We start from the raw sequence: 18,881 nt of genomic DNA, 5'->3' as shown, positions 1-18,881 counted from the left end.
AGTGAAATGACAGCTGTTGATGTCAGAGCACTCCCATACTCTGCATTTTTATAGTTTTTCATCTGCAAAGCAGTTTTTCTGTGGCTGACAGTCTGGCCAACAGGATGAAGCTGATAAGGAGAGCAAGTCTGATGAGAACTATTTGGAGTTCTCTCTTCTGTTTTGGCCTGTGCCAAGCCCAACGAAGTCCATGGCTGCATATCTTCAACACCCCCCACCCACCCACCCCCCACATCCTCACCACCTCCCCATCACCTCCCCCAAGCCACAAGAAGTTCCTTAGATTCTGGCCAAGATGTGCAATTTTGTCTGCCATGCCTTGCAACACTTACCCTGGCTACTCTTAGGTAGCACTTGCGGGGAGGGAGGAGGCTAATATGACAGTTTTCTTTGAGAATAGATACGAGTTCAGTGCATTGGTTAGCCTGGCCTCTCTTCCCCACAGTCTCTCAACTCCTTCCCTTTCTGCACTTGCACTTCTTGCACCACTTATCTTGTGTCTCCCAGGAAACCAGTGGGGAAGCTTCACTTTCCCCACCCACATAGCAGAAAAGGCTCAGGCCCCTGCAGTGGGATGGTTGGCTTTTCTGGTCTAGCCCCAGTAAGCCTGTGCTGGATGCTTCCTCTCCTGGGGCTTGAGAGAGGAAGGCTAAAGCAGCTGCCAGTCAAGCCCCTTCATCAGGCTTCTACACTCTCAGGTGGAAAATGCAAAATAGTGAAGACACCTAGACCTGCCCTGAGGCCTCCAATCTAGTCAGCTTGTTTACTCTCCCTGGTTGGAACCATGGCCTGAGAGAACCAACCTGCAGTGAGCCAGGATGTGGAGCCCTGCGGTGGGACTTCTGGATGCCCTTCGGCACTGGCATACATTAGGTGAAACTGGCATACATTAGGCAGGAGTCACTGACGCCAAGGTCGGTGTGTGTGTCCATGTGTGCACACATACAGGTTGGCAAGTACTGCAGTTGGATTGTACTTTGTGCTGCATTTCCCTCACCTCCCACTGCTCCCTCACTTGGTCATAGTTTGCTTTTGTGGGGCCTGAGCAGAACTGAGCATCCTTAGAAAGCACCATGAGATAACTGGGTATCTGCTTTAAAGATAGGGATGCTAGGGGTCCACTCATGTATATTCAGTGAGACAGAGTTGACTCCTCAGATACCATTGAATAGCCTGAAGTTGTTCCTTAATCTGCTTCCAACAGAGGTTAAAAACTCATCTGGGAAATCCTAACAGCAGGTGGATTATAAACTGAGATTGTTATTCTGTGATGCATCTGGTGACTAGTCAAGTCTCCTTTAGGGGGAAGGTCCCCTCACTGGAGGTAATTTCTGCCTACATGAAGGGGTTAAGCCCAGCACCATGCTGGAGATGGGCTACTTCAAACCACCCTCCAGGGCAGTTCTTTTCAGCTTGTCTTCTCTGTGCAGTGCTGGTGAGAACTGCTGAGGCTCTGCACACAATGCCTGACTAGTGTTTCATTCCTGGATCCCAGGACAGAAAAAACAATTAAGATAAAAAACGAATATTCAAGCCTCTGCACTGCTGTTGTTCCTGCTTCTTTGCATCCACTCCAGGCAGACTGCTGGCTGCTCTCAGACAAATGGAATGGAAAGTATCCTTCCCCAATTTAAAATTTAAACAGAACTGCTTTCAGTGTGTGTGTGTGCGGGTGTGAATGCCAATAAAACACTTGGAGGAGGAGGGGACTGATCCTACTCCAAGAGCCTGAAATGGGGGAAAGGGAAACCAGGCTGTGGACCCCCAGAAGCCAAGGGTCCCTGCTCTGCATCTCCAATGCCTGAGGCAAGTGTTGCTCATTCTGTGGCTTCGGGAAACAGGGTCTGTGGCGATGCTGTTTGTTCCAGTTGCTCCTCCCTTCCTAGCTTGTCCACCCCACTTTTCCCTCAGAAGGTCAGAATTAGGAGAGATTTAGATAGACTTGGGACCTGCAGCTCCCAACGAAGACCAGCTCCAAGAACTTCAGGCTAGACCTAGGGAGCAACTATATTGACTCCGAGATCTGCAGTCTGCCCTGTGATTTGAGAACACCAGGTAGGCAGCACTTACAGCAAACTTCACTAGTCATGGCCTTGGTGGCATTTCTGGCAGGAGTTGGTAAGAGCTGACCTTGCATCTGGAAGGAAGAAATGTGTCCATGTTTTCTTATGATGGCCAGAACAAGTCTCTGAGACTTAGATCCCCTAAGTGTCATTATCCATAACTGTTTATTGCCTAAGAAGCATAAAGCCCAAAGCTTGGCTCAGTGAAAGAGAAGGACAAGCACATAATAATACCACCTGTTTACACATGTTTAATGCTTTGAATTTTCCAATTCCTATTAACATTCATTCTCTCATCAAATCCTCACAACATCCCTGTGAGGTAGGTCAGGCAATAAGTGGTTTGCCCACAGCCACGCTAGTGATAGGGACGGAGTAAACCCATACTGCAGGTTTCCCAGCCCCCAAGCTGATGCACCTTTCATTTCATGTTACACAGGATCTTTGTGCCAACCAGACACAGGAGCATCAGAAGCACTACCAGAAGCCTCCCTGCTCTCTAAGCTTGCAGAAGGGACCCAGAAATGCTGGGTTTGAGGCATCAAGACCAGGGGTGCCCCCTGGAGGCCAAGACAGGTAAACAGAAGGAAGGGCAGGAGTACTAGAAGTTAGGCTCAGCAGCCACCCCTGCCACCACCATAGGTCTCAGCCTAGCATACACTGTGTTCCCTACATATCTTGACCTTTGTCAGGTGCAAGTCTTATTAGTTCACTGACAGGACACAGTGCCCACTCCCAGACGACAGTGCAAGGCGTGGCTAGCAGCAAGATTCCTGACATCCTTCCACAGTGCCTCCCCATTCTGTTACACTCTGCAGCCCAGGAAGAGGGGGAAGGTGAGGGCTGACTGACTCAAACTGCAAGTGCTTAGAGATCTGAAGCTGAAAGGCTCCAGCACCATTCAGCTAATGATTATTATTAACTCTGAACAGGCTTTGGCACAGTGGCCAGCTGGCTCAGGGAGGATGCCTGAATCTCCCACAGTGAGGTTTTTAAAAACAAGACCTAGCTAGGCACGGTGGCTCACGCCTGTAATCTCAGCAGTTTGGAAGGCTGATGTGGGCAGATCATGAGGTCAAGAGATCGAGACTATCCTGGCCAACATAGTGAAACCCCGTCTCTACTAAAAATACAAAAAGTAGCTGGTTGTGGTGGTGTGCACTTGTAGTCCCAGCTACTCGGGAGGCTGAGGCAGGAGAATCGCTTGAACCTGGGAGGCAGAGGTTGCAGTGAGCCAAGATTGTGCCACTGCACTCCAGCCTGGCGGCAGCATGTGACTCCATCTTAAAAAAAAAAAACCAGACCTACAGCAGCCATGCACAGGGGTGGAAGGGTGGGACGATGAGAAAGAAGGGATGGGCCAGTGAGTGCGGAAGGGCAGCCTGCCTTGTGAAAGGGTGGGGAGAGAGGAGGCCCAGAATGGCAAGTGGTAACAGCCTACCACTTAAGAGCCAAGAAGGTGAGGCTGGAGGACTTCCCCAGACACAAAGCTCCTCCCACTCCACACCAACCCCAGCCATGATGGGGCTCAGACGAGGGGTGGTTACAGGAAAGACGCAGGCTTGGGAGGGGTATCTGAACCCAGAAGGGTAATCTCATTTCCATTCAGATTTGGATACAGAAGCCATCTATATTTCTAATGTCCTCAAGGTTGAATCTGAATATAATCAAACTTGGAATATAATCAAATTTGGAATATAATCAAATTTGGAATCAGGACTTAGCTTGATACGAAAATTTGTGCAAATGACACGCAAATGTTTTAAATCTAAGCACCCTGCCCTGGCATTTTTTTTTTTTTTTTTTTAAAGGCAAAACAGGCTGACCACTAGCAGCTTTCCTTAGCCAGGGAGCAAGGACAAAAGGGCAACCATGTGCTTCTCCTCCAAGGCGTTTGCTTCCTTGCTGAGGAGCCAAGTGAATACCCCAGACATGAGAATAAGGGAGGTGCGGGCAACAGAGGATGGTGGAGGAGGGAACACACAAGCAGGAGGCCATGCAGCTGGGAGCCACTGAGATCCCAGCTGGAGGAAGAGTGCCCTGGCACTGAGGTCTAATGGCTGTCCAGCTGCTGCCCCAGGATGTGAGGGCAGGTGGTGATGGAGGGAGAAATGGAAAGAGGGGGGAGGGAAGTCCCTCCGCAATCCAGCCTGCCAGGATGAAGGGCTCCTCCTGGTGACCTATTCCCTATACTGCAGTCGGACCAGGCTAAGCAGGAGACCACCTGTGCCCTCCTCTCTGCTCTGTGCCCCTGCCCTACAGGCCTGCTGGTCAGAAAGGCGACAGCTGGGGCCCCTTCCTCCTGCAGAATATAAATGACTCCCCCTTCCTCCCAGGGCTGGGAATAGACATCAGATGGCACAGCCCACGCAAACTGCCGGCTGTCAGCACGCCTGCCCGCCCGCCCACCAACCCCCGCACCACCTGGGAGGAGGCAGCACCTCAGGCAGGCTCAGGCTTTACGGCACTGCCTGCTTGCTCTGAGAGCAAGCTGGTGAACTTTGCCTGGCCCCCCTACCCTGCGGCAGGTAGAGTGAGCCCCTCAGCGCTGGCTGTGATGAGGAAAGAGGAGATGCAGTCCCTGGATCAAAATCAATGCAGGTGAGATTCTCCATGCAGCCCCAGTAACCATTTCTGCCGAGTTCACACCACACTGGAGAGTTTGAGAGGAGGGAGGACAATGAAAGAGACAGGGACAATACTCTTCTGCAAAGCAGGGGCCTCCTTTAGATGCTTGTCCTGGGAGAGGCAATCTCCCCCAGTAGGGGCACAATGAGGTACATGGAGAGGACACTTCTGCCCTTGCTGTCCCCATTCTTGTACTATTGAATCAAACCAACCTCCTTACTTCTGAGCTACCCCGAGAGGAGGACCTGAATCTTCAAAAGACCCAGGACATCCACAACACTAACATCTAGGAATACCTGCCCCTGCTCCCGGGAACTGGAGCTCCAGCGCCTACACCCCAGGCTTCCCAGAGTTCGCTGTGAGCTATGTCTACCTGCCTCAGCAGCACTTTCCTGGCTCAGCTGTTGTCAGGCCTTGCCATGATCTAGGAAGGTCCCATCTTCTCAACTGAGCCCGACCACAACTAAGTAGTCTAGCATCCAGTCCTCACCACCGAGGGCAGTCTGGGGAACTACTTTCAGCTGCAGCAAGGAGGGTGGTGGTCTCTGTAGGGAAGAGAGCCCAGCCCTCATTTGCCAGCTGGCACCAAACTCAGCCCCCTCTTGGACCTAAGAGCTGGCAAGAGATGACAAGTGAGGAAAGCTTAGATAACAAGGGAAGAGGGGGAACCAGAGAAACTTTGTTTTCTTTGGATCAGAAAAGCCCTGCCCCACTTCCTTGGCCCTTAAGAAAAGCTTCAAAAAGTGCCCAGAAGCTATATGCTAAGGCAAGAACCTGAGCCCTAAGAAGGGCAAAGCATGAGATGCCCAGGGCTCCTTTGCCCCAAGAAGTGATTTCGGGGAGGGAACACACGCAGGCCCTGCAGCCCTCAAGCCCAGATCCTGAGGTGGGCTGAAGAAAGATCTTAGCTGGGCTAGGCAGCCCAGCCAGGAGCCTTCAGCTTGGTTAAGTCAATGCCCTCCTGCTTCTCCAAAAGCTTTAAAGTGACTTTAGTGCATTTACTGTCTTAAGAGTCCAGAAGACTCTCACCTGAGTCCCTTCTCTCCACAGCGCCTGACCCCCAGGGACCAAATCAGCACAAATTTCTGAAGGGCCTCAAGGGCAGAGCTGTCCCTCCAGGGGAGTAAAGAGAGAGTAAAGAACTACCCTGAGTCTGCTAAGTGGTCCACATGGTCCACAGCTGGGAGGGTGTTCTGAGACATCGACCTGACAGATGCTGAATATTAGAGAAGGAAGGAACTTAGAGGCTGTTTAGAAACATTTCACAGATGAAGAAACGGAGGTCCTTAGATACGGAACATACCTAAGGTTGTACAACAGAGCCTAAGAGGACCATATCCCATAAATAAGACCCATGGGCTCTCTCCACTACATCACACTGCTTTCTTAAAAGTAACCCAAATATCCATGGATGCCATTCATTACTTACAGGAACCCAATTTTTCATCAGGCACACAAGCAAGAAATGACCACCAGGACATCACTATCACCACCCAAAACTCTGTCTCTCATCAAGTAGAGGCTTCAGGATCAGGCTCTCCATCACCTTCCACTCATACCCTGTACATTTTCCCATTCTGACCCACTGAATTATTCCTCAACAATAGCAGCTTTGGTTTCTGCAGTCCCTGAACCAGCCAAGAAGTGCAAAAACCTGATTACTTCTGAAATAGATCCCTTATAGATCACCAAATGAACCATGATGTTCAAGGCAAGCGTCCCACCCAGATTAAGAGTTCGCAGGAACTCACATTTCCATTTTCTTCCTCGGCAAGTAAGATCTGGAGATCTGGTGCATGATCACCAGGGCTGGATAGACGGGCAGTGCCAGGCACAGGTACCAGGCTGCACCTTTGATCTGGGCCTGGAACCATACTGAGTACATGCCCAGAAGCACCGTTACTGTAGCCATCAGGTAGACCACCAGTCCACACGTCAGATGGTAGAGCTTGAGGCGAGCCACCCTCGAGACCCTGGCTGCCCGGGGACAAAGGAGGCAGAGCCCACACAGTGCCTGGACACCAGTGGCCAGCAGTGTCAGGGCTCCCACCCAGCTGTGCCAGGACACCAGATGAGGCAGCTCACTGCGGGTCCTGCTGGAGATGATGAAGCCCAGGCCCAGAGCTGCACAGAGGATGGCTAGGGTCTGCCCTGCCCAGTGGAGCCGGATCCGTGCTTTTCGGGAGCAGAAGAAGAACGGGGAGTGTTCAGGTGAGAAGAGTAGGATGGCTTCAGCCATGCAGAGGCAGAACTGTGAACATAGGAGAGAGCCAGTAAGCCTCATGTCTGGCTTGGAGGCCTGAGAAAAAGGAGGTGCTCTCATACATCCTAACAAAGAGGACAAAGAGTAAGGGTTAAATAAGTTCCACCAGGACCACCAGTCTCACAGCTCAACATTTCTGGGAACAACTGGGAATCAGCACTTGAGCGCACGTCTCCTTGTTCAGGTTGACACCTCCCCATCCCAACCTCTACAATGACTCCCATTTCTTGACCAGTGGAACAGCAAATGTTAAACTTCTTCCTGAACTTTGGGGACGAGTCGGGAAATGACTGGGTAACACCTCTCCCCACTTCTCCTTTCAGGCCCCAGTGGAGAAAGAAAGATCTTCCATGCCCTCCCACCCTTTTCAACCACCTGACATCTGCCTGTGGCCCAGCCCTCCAGGTTTCCCAATCCCATAGGCTGCAGGGAAAAATGAGCCCTAGATGTTTCCTCCACCTGCCTTAACCTTAGAAAAGCTGAGCTTTCTGAAAGCTGGGTGCTTTCAGAATGAGGTGAGGCATACCCAAACAAATCAGATAGAAGCCCAAACTCACCGCCAAGGACATGAATACAGGGTGCCAGGAGAAAAGACCTAAGAATCAAAGAGAACAGGCTGAGGGCTTGGTACCATTGTTCCTGCCCCTGTAGCTAGGTGGAACCCAAAGAATCTAGCCACATGAGAAAAGTACCATCCCCAATCCTAATCGGGAACAGGAACTAAGGACAAAGTGGAGCAGCCAAGTGGCCCAGAGTGAGCAACCAAGAGGGCCTCCCTGTCCACACATAACAGTTTGGCCTGGGTTCCCCGTTCAGCACCTCTTAGCTGGCAGCCCAGTCCTCTGCCTTTTTTTTTTTTTTTTTTTTTTTGAGACGGAGTCTCGCTCTGTTGCACAGGCTGGAGTGCAGTGGCGCAATCTCGGCTCACTGCAGCCTCCACCTCCCGGGTTCAAGCGATTCTCCTCCCTCAGCCTCCCAAGTAGCTGGAACTACAGGCGCGCGCCATCATGCCTAGCTAATTTTTGTATTCTTAGTAGAGACGGGGTTTCACCATGTTGGCCAGGCTGGTCTCGAACTCCTGACCTCAAGTGATCCACCCGCGTCGGCCTCCCAAAGTGCTGGGATTTCAGGCGTGACCCACTGCGCCCGGCCTCCTTCACTTCTATTCTCCATCAGGGGACCTGTTTCTGAGGAAGTAGGTTCGGTCTGTTCAATCGTCTGCCCTTCCCCCACAGCACCCCAAACCCCATTCTTCCAGGATCCCTGGGGCCTCGCCCCACCAGGCCCTCAAAATCCCTCACTGTTTCTGTCTCCCCTTTACAGCTGGGGTCCCTCCTCCAAGTCTGCCGGCGCTCCCAAGTGCTGCCCCTCCAGCATCTCCGCTCCGCCCCCTTCCGCAGCCCCGCCCCACACACTCACTGGTTCCTGGACGGGACAGCGCTGTCAGAAAGATGGTGAAGCCCAAAGCTACCAGGTGCGCCAAGATCCCACTGCCTCTCCGCAGCCAGCGGGTCAGTCTCGGCTCCCCAGCTGAAGTGGGAACCAGACCTACCTCCAAGGGCTGCATGGCCGTGGCCGGCGGGCTCGCACACTCCAGCTGCCCGAACACGTCTTCCGGGTTTGCGATCGCGGAGGCGGCGGCGGCTGCAGGAGAGGCTCCTCCCCCGGGACGCCGCCGGCCGTGCGACGGAGTGGCCCACAGCGCCCTCTGGGGGCTGGGGGGGAAGCGCGAGTGCCCCGGAGAGGCCCGCTCCCGCGAGAGCCCGGAGGCAGAAGGGGACCGAACAGTTCCCGGCCCACCTTCATTTGTTTCTGTGTGTCTGTCTACAAGGGCCTAAATCCCAAGCAGCCTGTGGAAATACATTTGTGGCAAACGATTTCAGTGAAACCCCAAAGCACACACTTGGTACGCTGAACCGAGCGTGAAACCAGTGTTTGGAGCCGATTTCTAGTAGTACTGGATTTCCCTGGCTGTGCACTCTCTCCTGTCACCTCCTTCTGTGTTGTTCAGGGAACAAGCTTCCTCCCTGCCTAAAAGCAAGGAGACTAGGAAAGGACATGGCCAAAATATAGTGCCTTGAACCTGGTGGACCAAAGGAGAGAGATGCAAGTCTCATCTCGCATCTGCACGGGAGTGGTTCCCAGCGAGATAAATGGAATAACTAGGGCACTCCCAGCCCTGCCGCCTCCTCAGCAGCTGCTCAGCCATGAGGAGCCAGGTGATCCTGAAGGACCAAGGCCTCCCACACTCCGGTGGCCTCCCACACCACCAGTTCTGCAGGTGATGATGCCTTTTCCCTTCCTGCCTCCAAAAAAGGTGTGGTTCAACCCAAGGAGGCCTCCCTGGGAAAGGTTCTACCCCTTCCTTAAAGGCAAACCCACAGGCCGGGAAGGAAGGCTGTCCAATAGAAAACAGGAATATCCCAACAGCAATGACCAACCCAGCTCAAGCTCCCTAAGTGGCTGAGAAAATGAGGCTGCTGCTAAGAGGTGGGAAAAGCAGGAACAGCTGAAGAAAAACAGGCAATAATTCAGGGAGGGATGGACGCCTAGGGTTGCTGAAGGCCAGAAAAGGGTCACAAGCCAATTCCCAGATCCTCAGGGCAAGGATCCTAGAGAAGAGCCAGAAGTGCAGCTTCCCCTCTCAAGTTTCTCTTCCCAGTGGGACCATAGTCGTCTCTGGGGTCAAGACTCAGGAAGCCTTGCTCATTCAGAGCCACACGCCTCATCATCCTGTCTGGAGAGACTCCCCCAGTGACACAAACCCCACACATTTTTCACACTATTGAAAGTGAGAAGATGACAATAATAATAATAATGAGCATAAAAGACTTTTGCAGGCAAGCTATGGGAGCTGGAGTCTTGCTGCCTATCATCTCAGCCTCCCAGGGTAGGGCTGGGGACAGTAAGGACACTCATTTTGTTATTTTTTTCCTTCCTTTTCTATGTTTCTGTTTTTATATTTTCATAGCAGCAACAGAACAGGGAGACAGTCTTGAGGTATTTTAAAGAGCTTTTTTTCTTAAAAAAAATAATATAAAGTTATAAAAAGCGGCAGCAGCCTGGGGCCCGGATCTGGAGGGGAGGAGGTGCTGGCGGCTCCGTTGCAGTGGGCAGGCACTTTCTCGTTAATGGGTTTTTGACTGCAGGAAGACAAGAGGCAAGAGAAAGGGTCAGGGTGGGGGCCTACCAGCTGTCCTACCCAGTGAACTGTGTGGACTACAAGGGCTAAAGCTTGATTTCCTTCTGCTGGCCTGGTGAGTAGAACTGAGCAAGGGGGAAGATGAACGCCAGCTCACCAGGGGCAGCCTGGGTAGTGAAGCTGGAGAATACACAGGGTTTATGATTAGGCCCACATCTAACCCAGGAGAGCACCCCCATCCCACCTCCTGGCAGAGATCATATGGAGAGCACATGGCACACTACGCCAGGGCTCCCACCAGAAGAGGCAAATAAAACTGGCTGCGGGCTTTACTGGAAACCCTGGAGAACTTGCCTGTCACCTGCACACCTGGAGGTGGGCACATGTGCATAAGTGGACATGGAGTTGTGTGCCTGCCCTCTGAGGCCCTGATGCCCAGAGGAAAATCCAGTGAGGCCAGCCCACCCACCTTGCTGCTCGGCATGTTATGCTGTGACCCAGGGACTCAAACTCCCTTTCCTTCAGGGAACAGAGGTAGCTCCAGTACCTGGAATGAGGGTCACAGCCAATTCAGAAAGAAGTAGCCCTTCAATTACAGCAAAAGCAGGGGTGGAGGGGTGCCGCAACTCCTCAGCCCAAGGGAAAGGGTTAGGGATAGGGGAAGGTTCACCAGGCAAAAGCTGGAGTCACTTTGCTAAGAACTGACCTACCTCTTCCTAAAGAAAACAGTCCAGGAACTCTCTCTCAACTTCCCCTTCCTCCCTTTCCCTGCACAAACACCAATGTAGCATCTTCTCTGTATCAGGTACCCCCCGTATGCCCCACCCTCATCAATCTTCAGGGAGGCTGGCTGGTACCTTCAGTGTAGAGCACTTCTCCTCAAAGGCCAGGGCCGGGCCTGGCTTCTTGCGGCGCACAGAGCAGGCCACATCAGCAGGGGCACCAGCCTGACAGTGCTTGGCCTTCACTGGCCGGCAGTATGTGGCCAGGTTTTTCCGCTTCTTGGCCACCTCCTCCTCAGAGAGGCAGTTGGTTGGCAGGGCCTTGGCTGGGTGTCCAGCTGCTCCCCGGTTCTCCAGCTGAGAAGCCTTGACTGGTGTAGGGAGCTGATGAGGGGAACCACGACAGTCCAGGGGCCCTGCCCGCTTCACTCTTGGCCCCATTGTCCCGTTAAGCCCCATGCTCAGGGCTGTTTTAGTTTTGGCCGAGAGGCCCCGACAGCCAGAGGGTTTGCCTTTTCCAGTGGGCTCCAGAATGCAGGTCCGTTTAAGAGTGGTGGGGCCAGGGGATAACTTCCGCTTTCGAGAAGGGGCCTCCACCTCCACCCCATCCTTGCCTTTGGATGACTTGCTGGCCTTGGAAGGCGGCAGCTTGCTGAAGGACGGGGATGGCGTGTTGGCAGGCAGTGGTGAGGTGATAGCCTGGCTCCCGCCCATGCACTCTGCCTGGCTACAGGCAGCCGCCACACTGGGGGAGCCTGCAGGGTAGCTGGGGACAAGGCTGTCCTTGGTGGGGGGCGTGGAGGCTGGGCAGGCAGGTCTCGGGGGTGGACCTGGAAGGCGGGGGCAGGTGCCTGTAGAGGATGGGCTCAGGGGAGCAGATAACGGGGAGTTGACAAGGTGAGCTGGAGGTTCAGCTGCTGGTGGGATCTTCCTGCAGCAAAAAGAAAGCCCCACTGTGACTGCCAAGCAAACAAGAGAGCTTCTCCCAACACAAGACACACTCGAGTCTCTCTGCCCCACCTAGAAACGGCCAGCAGAGCCCCAGGGTTGCTGCCATCTGCTGGAAGATGCTGGAACTGAGGGTTAGGAAGAAGACACGGGTGTGCCTGTGGAGAGGAATTAACTAGTACATATGAACTAGGAGGTAGCCCACTAGGAACTTCATTTTAAATCTTGGTTTGGGCATCCCCTATCCCTAGTTACCCAAAAGGTACTGAAAGTGATGGATGAGAGTCTAGATTCAACACCAGACCACCTTAAGAGGTCAAGGCTTGGCCCTGCCTTAGCCAAGCTCTAGGTTGCCAAGTTTTCCCACCTCCTTTTCATGCCACTCCCTATCTGGGGTTCTGCTGGCAAACAGCCAAGGCACACCTATGGGTATACAGGAAAGATCAGGGCTTCTGAAGTCCAGGTATGTCTGGAGCCTGGGAATTTCCATTCTAGAACTTCCATTCTGGGCCCAAGAGACTTACTTCCACATGTGTGAGCTGAGGTGCCGTTCCAGCATGGAGCTGAGTGCTGAGCAGAACCGGTCCAGCCGGCGGCTAAACACATAGCACCCTGGGCTCACCAGTCGGCTCCCAAAGGTGCAGAACTAAAGGCAGAAGGACGGTGCACGGTTGGCAGGGTCTGGGGTGCACAGAGGGCATCTGCACACAGGATCTGGCCTCTTTTCCCCGTATTGTGGGCCAGGAGTGCTCGGCCACCCCCTCCCTAGGCCCGTGTCCCAGGTCCTTACTGCCTGTGGCCGTGGGGGCCGGGTTGCATAATGGCAGTCAGGGGGTAGGTGGAGGTCGTCAGATGTCCCCTCCTCCTCACTCTCCTCGCTGGATGCCTGGGCCCCACCCCGGGGCATGGGGAAGGGGAACAGGCCTGGGTCCCCATCACCACCACAGGGGCCTTCATCATCCAATTCACTCTCGGAGGAGGCCTGGGACCTGTAAGGGCCAAAAGAGATGCGAGGGGAATGTGACTATTGTGGGGTCAGAGTAGGGGCATCCTTGAACCCACCAAGCTCAAAGAACAGGGCACTGGTGCAGACACCCTGCAGGGCAATCAAAAGAGGACAGAAGGAAGGGAAAGACAGGAGGGAACAACAGAGCTCACAGAGTAAAAGACAGAGAGACCACTCCCAAGGGATTCTCTCCTCAGCCCCTTCACCTCCCAGCCCCTTCCTCCTCAGGGGATAATCTGCTGCAGATCCACCTCCTCCAGAAAATCTTTGCAATTAAACTGTACCCAGCTCTGGTCAACCCAGTCAACTCGCTCAACCCCCTTCTTGCATTACATATTCCTGTGAGCCTGTCTGTGAGCTGAGCCTGTGTTTCGTGTCTGACCCTTGTGTGACAGGCAGAGATGCATGTATGTCTCCTTCAGCAAGTCAGGCTCTCCCTGGGGTCCGGCGTAGCCTCTGCACACGAAGGGGCAAGTGAGTGAATACACATAGGGCTGCCTTGCCCGGGACTGTGACCCTTTCCGCCTTTCGGCTCCCCAGTGACAAGTTTTGGCCTGTTGGAGGCAGCTCGGAAAATGTTCACATCCCAAGTGTTGGATCTGGCACGCTGCCGAGGGGCTGGGGTGCTGTGGTATGCTTGGTTGGGAACAGGGGAGTCTCCTGCTTCCACACCACTGTCAGGAGCCCCAGGAATACCCTCACACTCAGGGCTGAATGAGTGCATCTTCCAGGACACTCCCTGAGCCTGTTTCCAGGGGCCCCTGATGGCTTAGGGGCCAAATACCCCCAGGTGAGGTAGGGGTTGGATTCTAGACTTACCTGGGCAGTGCACAGTATGGGTAAGTCTGCTTGGCACGAACAGAGAAGGTGCTGCTGGGAGCAGCCACCGCTGCCACAACCTGGACTGAAGAGGGGAGCTCCTGGGAGGGGCGCTCGAGAACTTGCTCCTTGCGCCCTGGGCTCTTCTCCTTGGGAGACTCTCCTTTGCGGGAGTTGGCCTTCAGCTCTGCCACCAGCACGTCAAAGTCCTTGGCCCGGCCCTGGACTTCCCGGCGCTGGTGTACTGAGTGGATCTGGAATACAGCAGGGTGGAAAGCTGGGGAGTAGGTATGAACTGAGCAGGGGTGAGGGACGGCAGGGTGCTTTGGCCTGGGCAAGCTTGGGGGTAGGGAGAGATGTGGGCATATTTGCAGCTATGTGCATGTGTCTTTGTTTCACTCCCCCATGGGGCCAAAACTCTCCTTTGGGATGGAGGAATCTGGAAACTCCCTCCTTCCCACTGTTCCCACCTTCTGCCCAGGAAGGGCATCCCCATCTCCCCTTCCCTTGGGTGGGCCTAACCGCCTTCCCTTAAGCTGCATCTTCAGTAACATCAACATTCCTCTCCTTGCCCAGGGAAGGAGTGGGCAAGCCCTGTGCTGTCCACCCTCATGTGCAGTGGGAAGGGGGTTACCTTGCAGGTCAACAGGCGGGTACAGATCTTTTTGGTCTCTGGATTTATCACCCCACACTGCCTGTTGAGGTCGCACTCCTTCCCTGTGGGGAAAGCAGTTCCAATGAACCTCAAGACCATTTCCAGGAGTTCACAGGAGGATCTGGCTGCTTCCTGCCAAGGGCCTGAGAAGAACTGGTACTAAAGCAGAAGAGCCTATAGCCCTCGGCCTGGGGCTCTACCTTCCAGAGAAACTCTGGGCATCAACATCTCTTTGCTGGGTGTGAGAACCATCCCTATCCCAATCTCGGATGCATCTTTTGGGACTTCAAGCCCAAAGCAGGGCAACACATATCAAGAAACAAAAGCAGCCATGGGAATCTGGGATGCCAGAGAAGCCAGCTGTGAGATGTGCCCTGGATCTAGGTGAGAAAAGAGAGAAAGAACTTCGTCTCCTGGGCATGGGCTCCCTCAGTCTTGATCAGGAGACACAGGATGGAGAAGCTTCCTGGGAAGCAAGCAGGTCAAGAGGTGACAGGGCTCCTGTACCCTATAACCTGTGATGGCCAGGTCCATAAACCTGACCTCCTCCTCATCTGGCCCAAGGACAAAGCAGCCCAAAGGAGTCCCCACTCTACATTCTGGACCCCCAAGACCACAACTACTCACGAGCCATCTTCCGGTGGGTTTTAGGGGGCAGCCTGGTCCCACTGGGCTCCTTTTCAGGAGGGGTGCCTTCAGCCCAGTGACTGGACCCCTCACTGGGGATGATCTCCATGTTCTCTCTGCCAGGAGGTTCTTTAGAAGGGGGAGCCATGGGAGGTTTTCCAGGGGAGTCCTTGGTGAGACCCCCTGGCTGACTGAGAAAAGCAGAGGGTGGGGCCACCCTGATTCCATGTCCATCAGGCTTCGGGAGACTGGACATCTTCTCCAGATTCACCACAGGCACGAAAAGGCTACATATAGAGAGAGGGGGTTGGCTGGGGGAGGGGAGGGGAGGGGAGGCCTGGGGCCTGGACTCTAGCCCAGAGCCATCTCTTTCCCAGCCCTGGAATTTCGGTGGGCTCCAGCAGGGGTGTGAAACACGGGAAGAGGAGACCCCATCTTCCCTGGAATATATGGAAGGAAGCTGCAGACAGGGCGGCTGCCTCCTGCTGTGAGGAGTACGCCTCGACCCAGGGCTGCCTGTATTGATGTCAACCCATCCATGCGTCAGGGTCAGGGCCAGTCTTAGCCAGCCTCTCCTTACCAGAGGTTGTCCTTCTGGGTCTTCTCAGGAGGCTGGTGGCTGCGGCTCCGGGACCCCTGGCCCTTCTCCCTGGAGGAGGTTTTCGTGGAACCTGGTGCCCTACAAGCTGGGCCCTGCCCATTCACTACATGGCATTTCTGAGAGCTGGCAGGGGCTGGAGGTGGGGGTGGGGCCCGGGCATAAAGCTTGCTGAGGGGCCCATGTCTTCTTTCTGTCACCAGGAGGTGGAAAGAATAATCGAGGTGAGTGGTATCACCACTTCCTTCCCCAACCTAACCCTGTCCATAGACTCACATGAGAGAATCTGAGTTTCCATAAATTAGATTGTAAACATGCCTCCTTCCCATTTGAATCTGAGCCTTTAAGACTCAAAATTCAAGACCTAGATTCCTGAACTTCTTAACTCCTCCCTTAACTCCACTGGATGCTAGAATTTTGTTCAAACAGTAATCCGACTCCCCACAATGCTCTGAAGCCACCCCTAGGACCTTCCTATCCTCAACACCACCCTCCATTACCCCACAAGACCTCCTTACTGACCCCGTCCTCAGAGTTCCATGCTCCACATTCCCCTGTCCCTTTATCTCCTCCCTAGGGCTCCCCTCACCGCAGTGCTTCTGGAAAGCTTGAGGCTTCACCACTTGGCTGCAGTGGTTACACACAACCAAATAGAAGTCATCATGGGCAGGGCAGTGCCCGAAGATGGACATGTCTGCAATGACAGAAGCCCATGTCACTGGGGCTGAGGATCCCAGGGTTTCCCTGGAAGATCGGAGAACACTCCCATCCCACCACTCAGAAGACACTTCACCTCCCCGCTGACATAACAAGCTCCATGCTGAATGCTCCCAGCTTCTAGAGTTCAATCTAAGCAGTTCCAAAGGGTATGCGCTTTCAGGTGAGTGGGCAATCACCTATGATTAGGATCTCCAACAGCAGGTCACAGGAGCCAGAGCAACCGGCCGACTCAGACCTATCAAAATGAGGGTCCCCAGACAGCTGCTTCAAGCAGCCACCTCCTTCTGTAGTGTAGTGGAAAAGTGGAGCGTGGTCCTGTCTGCCCTGGGTCCCAGCCCTAATGTGTGTCGACTCCCACCTTCTTTAATGAGGGTCATGGCATCCAACTTCTTCATGTTTTTGCTACTCTCCTCCAGCTCAGCCCCTAGAGGAGAAACACAGCTCAGAAGGTTCAGGGCCAGTTTTAGGGAGTCTCCAGCCTCCCCTTACCAGAGACTGTTCTTCCCAGAAGCCCCAAGCAGGGCCTGCAGCTCAACAGTATGAAGCCCACACTCCATGACAAGCTCTTGGTGTGAGGACCACTTGGGGAACCTTTCAGTGGGTCATTCTCAGATGCCCATCTTCCTTCACCTGCTACATCTGGACTAAGACGGTCCCACTAAGAAGAATCCATCCGCCTTTCTTATAGGTGGGTTGCACCTCAAGGTGCAGTTCAGGGCTCCACTGCTAACTAGTTGGGTGACTGGGTAAATATCATCTCTTTTCTGGGCCTGCTTCCCCATTTAAGGGGGAAACAGTCCTTAACGAAGTTTTCTATCCCTGAGTCTCTTCTTGAGATTTCTCAGATGGGTCCTTTCTGCTACTATGTGGCATCCCAAATAGATACTCTCCCAGGTCCCCACCCCCATGAATTCAATTTTGCTCCACCTGGGTTACCATAGCATTGTCAAAGTTACACCCAGCTTCTCAGGTCCTGCACTGATAGGATGGTCACAGAGCAGAAAAACTGCTGTCTTTGGTCCTTGAGCATCTTCAAAGTCTCCTTGGTCAGCTATGCAAGTCCCTCCCCTTCTTAGAGGGGCTTTGGGCAGGGGTTGCCCTTGTACCTCAGTTTCTGGGTTAATGACAAAAACATCTTAGCTGTGCAAAGCAGCTTTTTCCCCATCCCCCTACCTCTCTCCTCCCCCCTCCCTCCTCTACGCCCCCTCCCTGTCCCTTGGAAAAAAAAAAAAAATCAATTCTGAGTCACCAAACCCGTCTGACTCCATTTCCGGTTCTCAATGCACCCAGACCCTGACAATGGCCCCATCCTTGCCCACCCAGCATGGGGCAGTCCCAGGGTGGCCTGGGCTCCCGCTTAGGTCTGATCTCTGATGCCCATTAACAGATATGCTCCTTTCTAGGATGAGAAGATTGTTGACAATCTTATATAATATCCAGATTATGAGGGGTGGTGGGTTAGGCACGCAAGAGACAAGGGGCAGCTCCCACTCTTAAGTCCGTGAAATGCAAGTGCGGGGAATGATGGACAGAACGAAACTGGGAGTCGGATGTCTCAGAGGAGAACAAGTGTCATTAGAGACCCCTCCATGCAGTCTCCTCCTCCACCTCTTCTCACTTGCAAACTTCTTCAGGGGCGTGATGCCTGCTGTCACCCCGAAAGGCCACGAGGCCAGGTGCTCCCTGGGGCCCAGAAGACAAAGATCAGAAGAAGGGGCTGTAGGCCCGCTCACTAAGACACTCAGGGGCCTAGAGAAGGTGGGAGTCAGAGGAGAGAGCCAAGAGGCAGGGCAAGAGGCCTGGGAAAGGACAGTGGGTTGGAGGCATGGATGGATGGACCGAAGGATGGAGGGAGGGAGGGAGGATAGATGGATGGACGGACGAACTAACGCGGAGGGGGCGGGGGTCTAAAAGCACTGCAGCTGCAGGCAAATGCCGAAAAGGAGTAGGACGTGTGGGGCAAAAGGCGAAGGAACAAGGAGGGTGAGGAAGGGGGCACAGAAGTGGGGTGCGTGGGAAACACGTGGAGAAGACTGTTGCGGACAGGGAAAGCCGGAGGTAGGTGCAGGAGGGGCGCGAGCTGGGGGGCAGCAGGCAAGGAGAAAGATAAAGGCAAGCCTATGTCGGGGGCAGGTATTGGGGACTGGCAGAGGCAGAGATGGGCAGGGTGGGCTCCGAGCGGTGAGCCGGCGCTAGGACCCGGAGGCGCGAAGGTGACGGAGCGGGCGGGCACTAGGACCCGGCGGGTCCTTTGTTTGGGGGGCCGGGGAGCCGGACGGCGGCTCCAGTCGGCGGCTCCCCTCAGCTGGCGGGGGCCCGGAAGGGGGGAGGGGAGATAGTGATGGGGTCCCCGGACTTTAGGATGGCTTCACTCACCGTCAGTCGCGGGCAGGTCGGCCCGCTCCACCCACGAGCTCCAGCTCTGTCCCGCGAAGTCATCGAGACTCGGCACCCGCCGCTCCAGAGCGGCCATTGCTGCCGCCGCGCGTTCACGCACCGCCATCACCGCCGCGGACGCGCGCCCGCCCTGGCGCCGCCGCCGCGCGGCCCCCTCCCCCTCGCCCCGTCGCGGGCACGCCTCCCCTTTCCCCCCCCCACCTGCCTTTCCAGCTCAGTCTTTGCGCAAGCGCAGCACAGGTTGCCTGTTCCCGGCCCCTCTCCCTCCCGCACAGCTTTCTGGGAAGTGTAGT

The 18,881-nt window shown here is 54.3% G+C and overlaps 2 protein-coding genes across 12 annotated transcripts; both read right to left on the bottom strand.

Annotated features, from left to right (window-relative positions):
* Positions 1-2,288: 2,288 nt before the first annotated feature.
* On the bottom strand, positions 2,289-8,680 carry LOC104655943 (cytochrome b561 domain-containing protein 1). Of its 8 annotated transcripts, none has more exons than XM_010355543.2 (4): positions 8,374-8,680; positions 8,038-8,141; positions 7,512-7,549; positions 2,289-7,019 (listed from the first exon to the last, which is right to left on the bottom strand). In XM_010355543.2, the coding sequence occupies exons 1-4, from the start codon at positions 8,519-8,521 to the stop codon at positions 6,923-6,925; spliced, it is 387 nt and encodes a 128-aa protein (XP_010353845.1). In that variant the 5' UTR covers positions 8,522-8,680; the 3' UTR covers positions 2,289-6,922. The 8 variants fall into 8 exon arrangements, with proteins under 8 accessions (XP_010353845.1, XP_010353841.1, XP_030792051.1 ...); XM_010355539.2 differs by having other exon boundaries at positions 2,289-6,942; positions 8,374-8,674; XM_030936191.1 differs by having other exon boundaries at positions 2,289-6,942; positions 8,507-8,663.
* Positions 8,681-9,880: 1,200 nt separating this feature from the next.
* ATXN7L2 (ataxin 7 like 2) lies at positions 9,881-18,737 on the bottom strand. 4 transcript variants are annotated; one of them, XM_030936189.1, is made up of 13 exons: positions 18,568-18,660; positions 17,128-17,305; positions 16,550-16,615; positions 16,061-16,165; positions 15,454-15,664; positions 14,874-15,160; positions 14,226-14,308; positions 13,592-13,845; positions 12,557-12,755; positions 12,291-12,412; positions 10,954-11,749; positions 10,566-10,643; positions 9,956-10,097 (listed from the first exon to the last, which is right to left on the bottom strand). In XM_030936189.1, exons 3-12 carry the CDS (start codon positions 16,584-16,586, stop codon positions 10,602-10,604), a joined length of 2,136 nt encoding a protein of 711 aa, XP_030792049.1. In that variant the 5' UTR covers positions 16,587-16,615; positions 17,128-17,305; positions 18,568-18,660; the 3' UTR covers positions 9,956-10,097; positions 10,566-10,601. The 4 variants fall into 4 exon arrangements, with proteins under 4 accessions (XP_030792047.1, XP_030792048.1, XP_030792050.1 ...); XM_030936187.1 differs by lacking the exon at positions 17,128-17,305 and having other exon boundaries at positions 9,881-10,097; positions 18,568-18,737; XM_030936190.1 differs by lacking the exon at positions 10,566-10,643 and having other exon boundaries at positions 9,950-10,097; positions 17,119-17,305; positions 18,568-18,689.
* Positions 18,738-18,881: the final 144 nt, after the last annotated feature.

Source organism: Rhinopithecus roxellana, chromosome 8, assembly GCF_007565055.1.
Source record: "Rhinopithecus roxellana isolate Shanxi Qingling chromosome 8, ASM756505v1, whole genome shotgun sequence".
In the NCBI taxonomy this organism is placed as follows: domain Eukaryota; kingdom Metazoa; phylum Chordata; class Mammalia; order Primates; family Cercopithecidae; genus Rhinopithecus; species Rhinopithecus roxellana.
The sequence above is the reverse complement of the archived record's forward strand: the minus strand, read 5'-3'. Positions and strand labels throughout refer to the sequence as shown.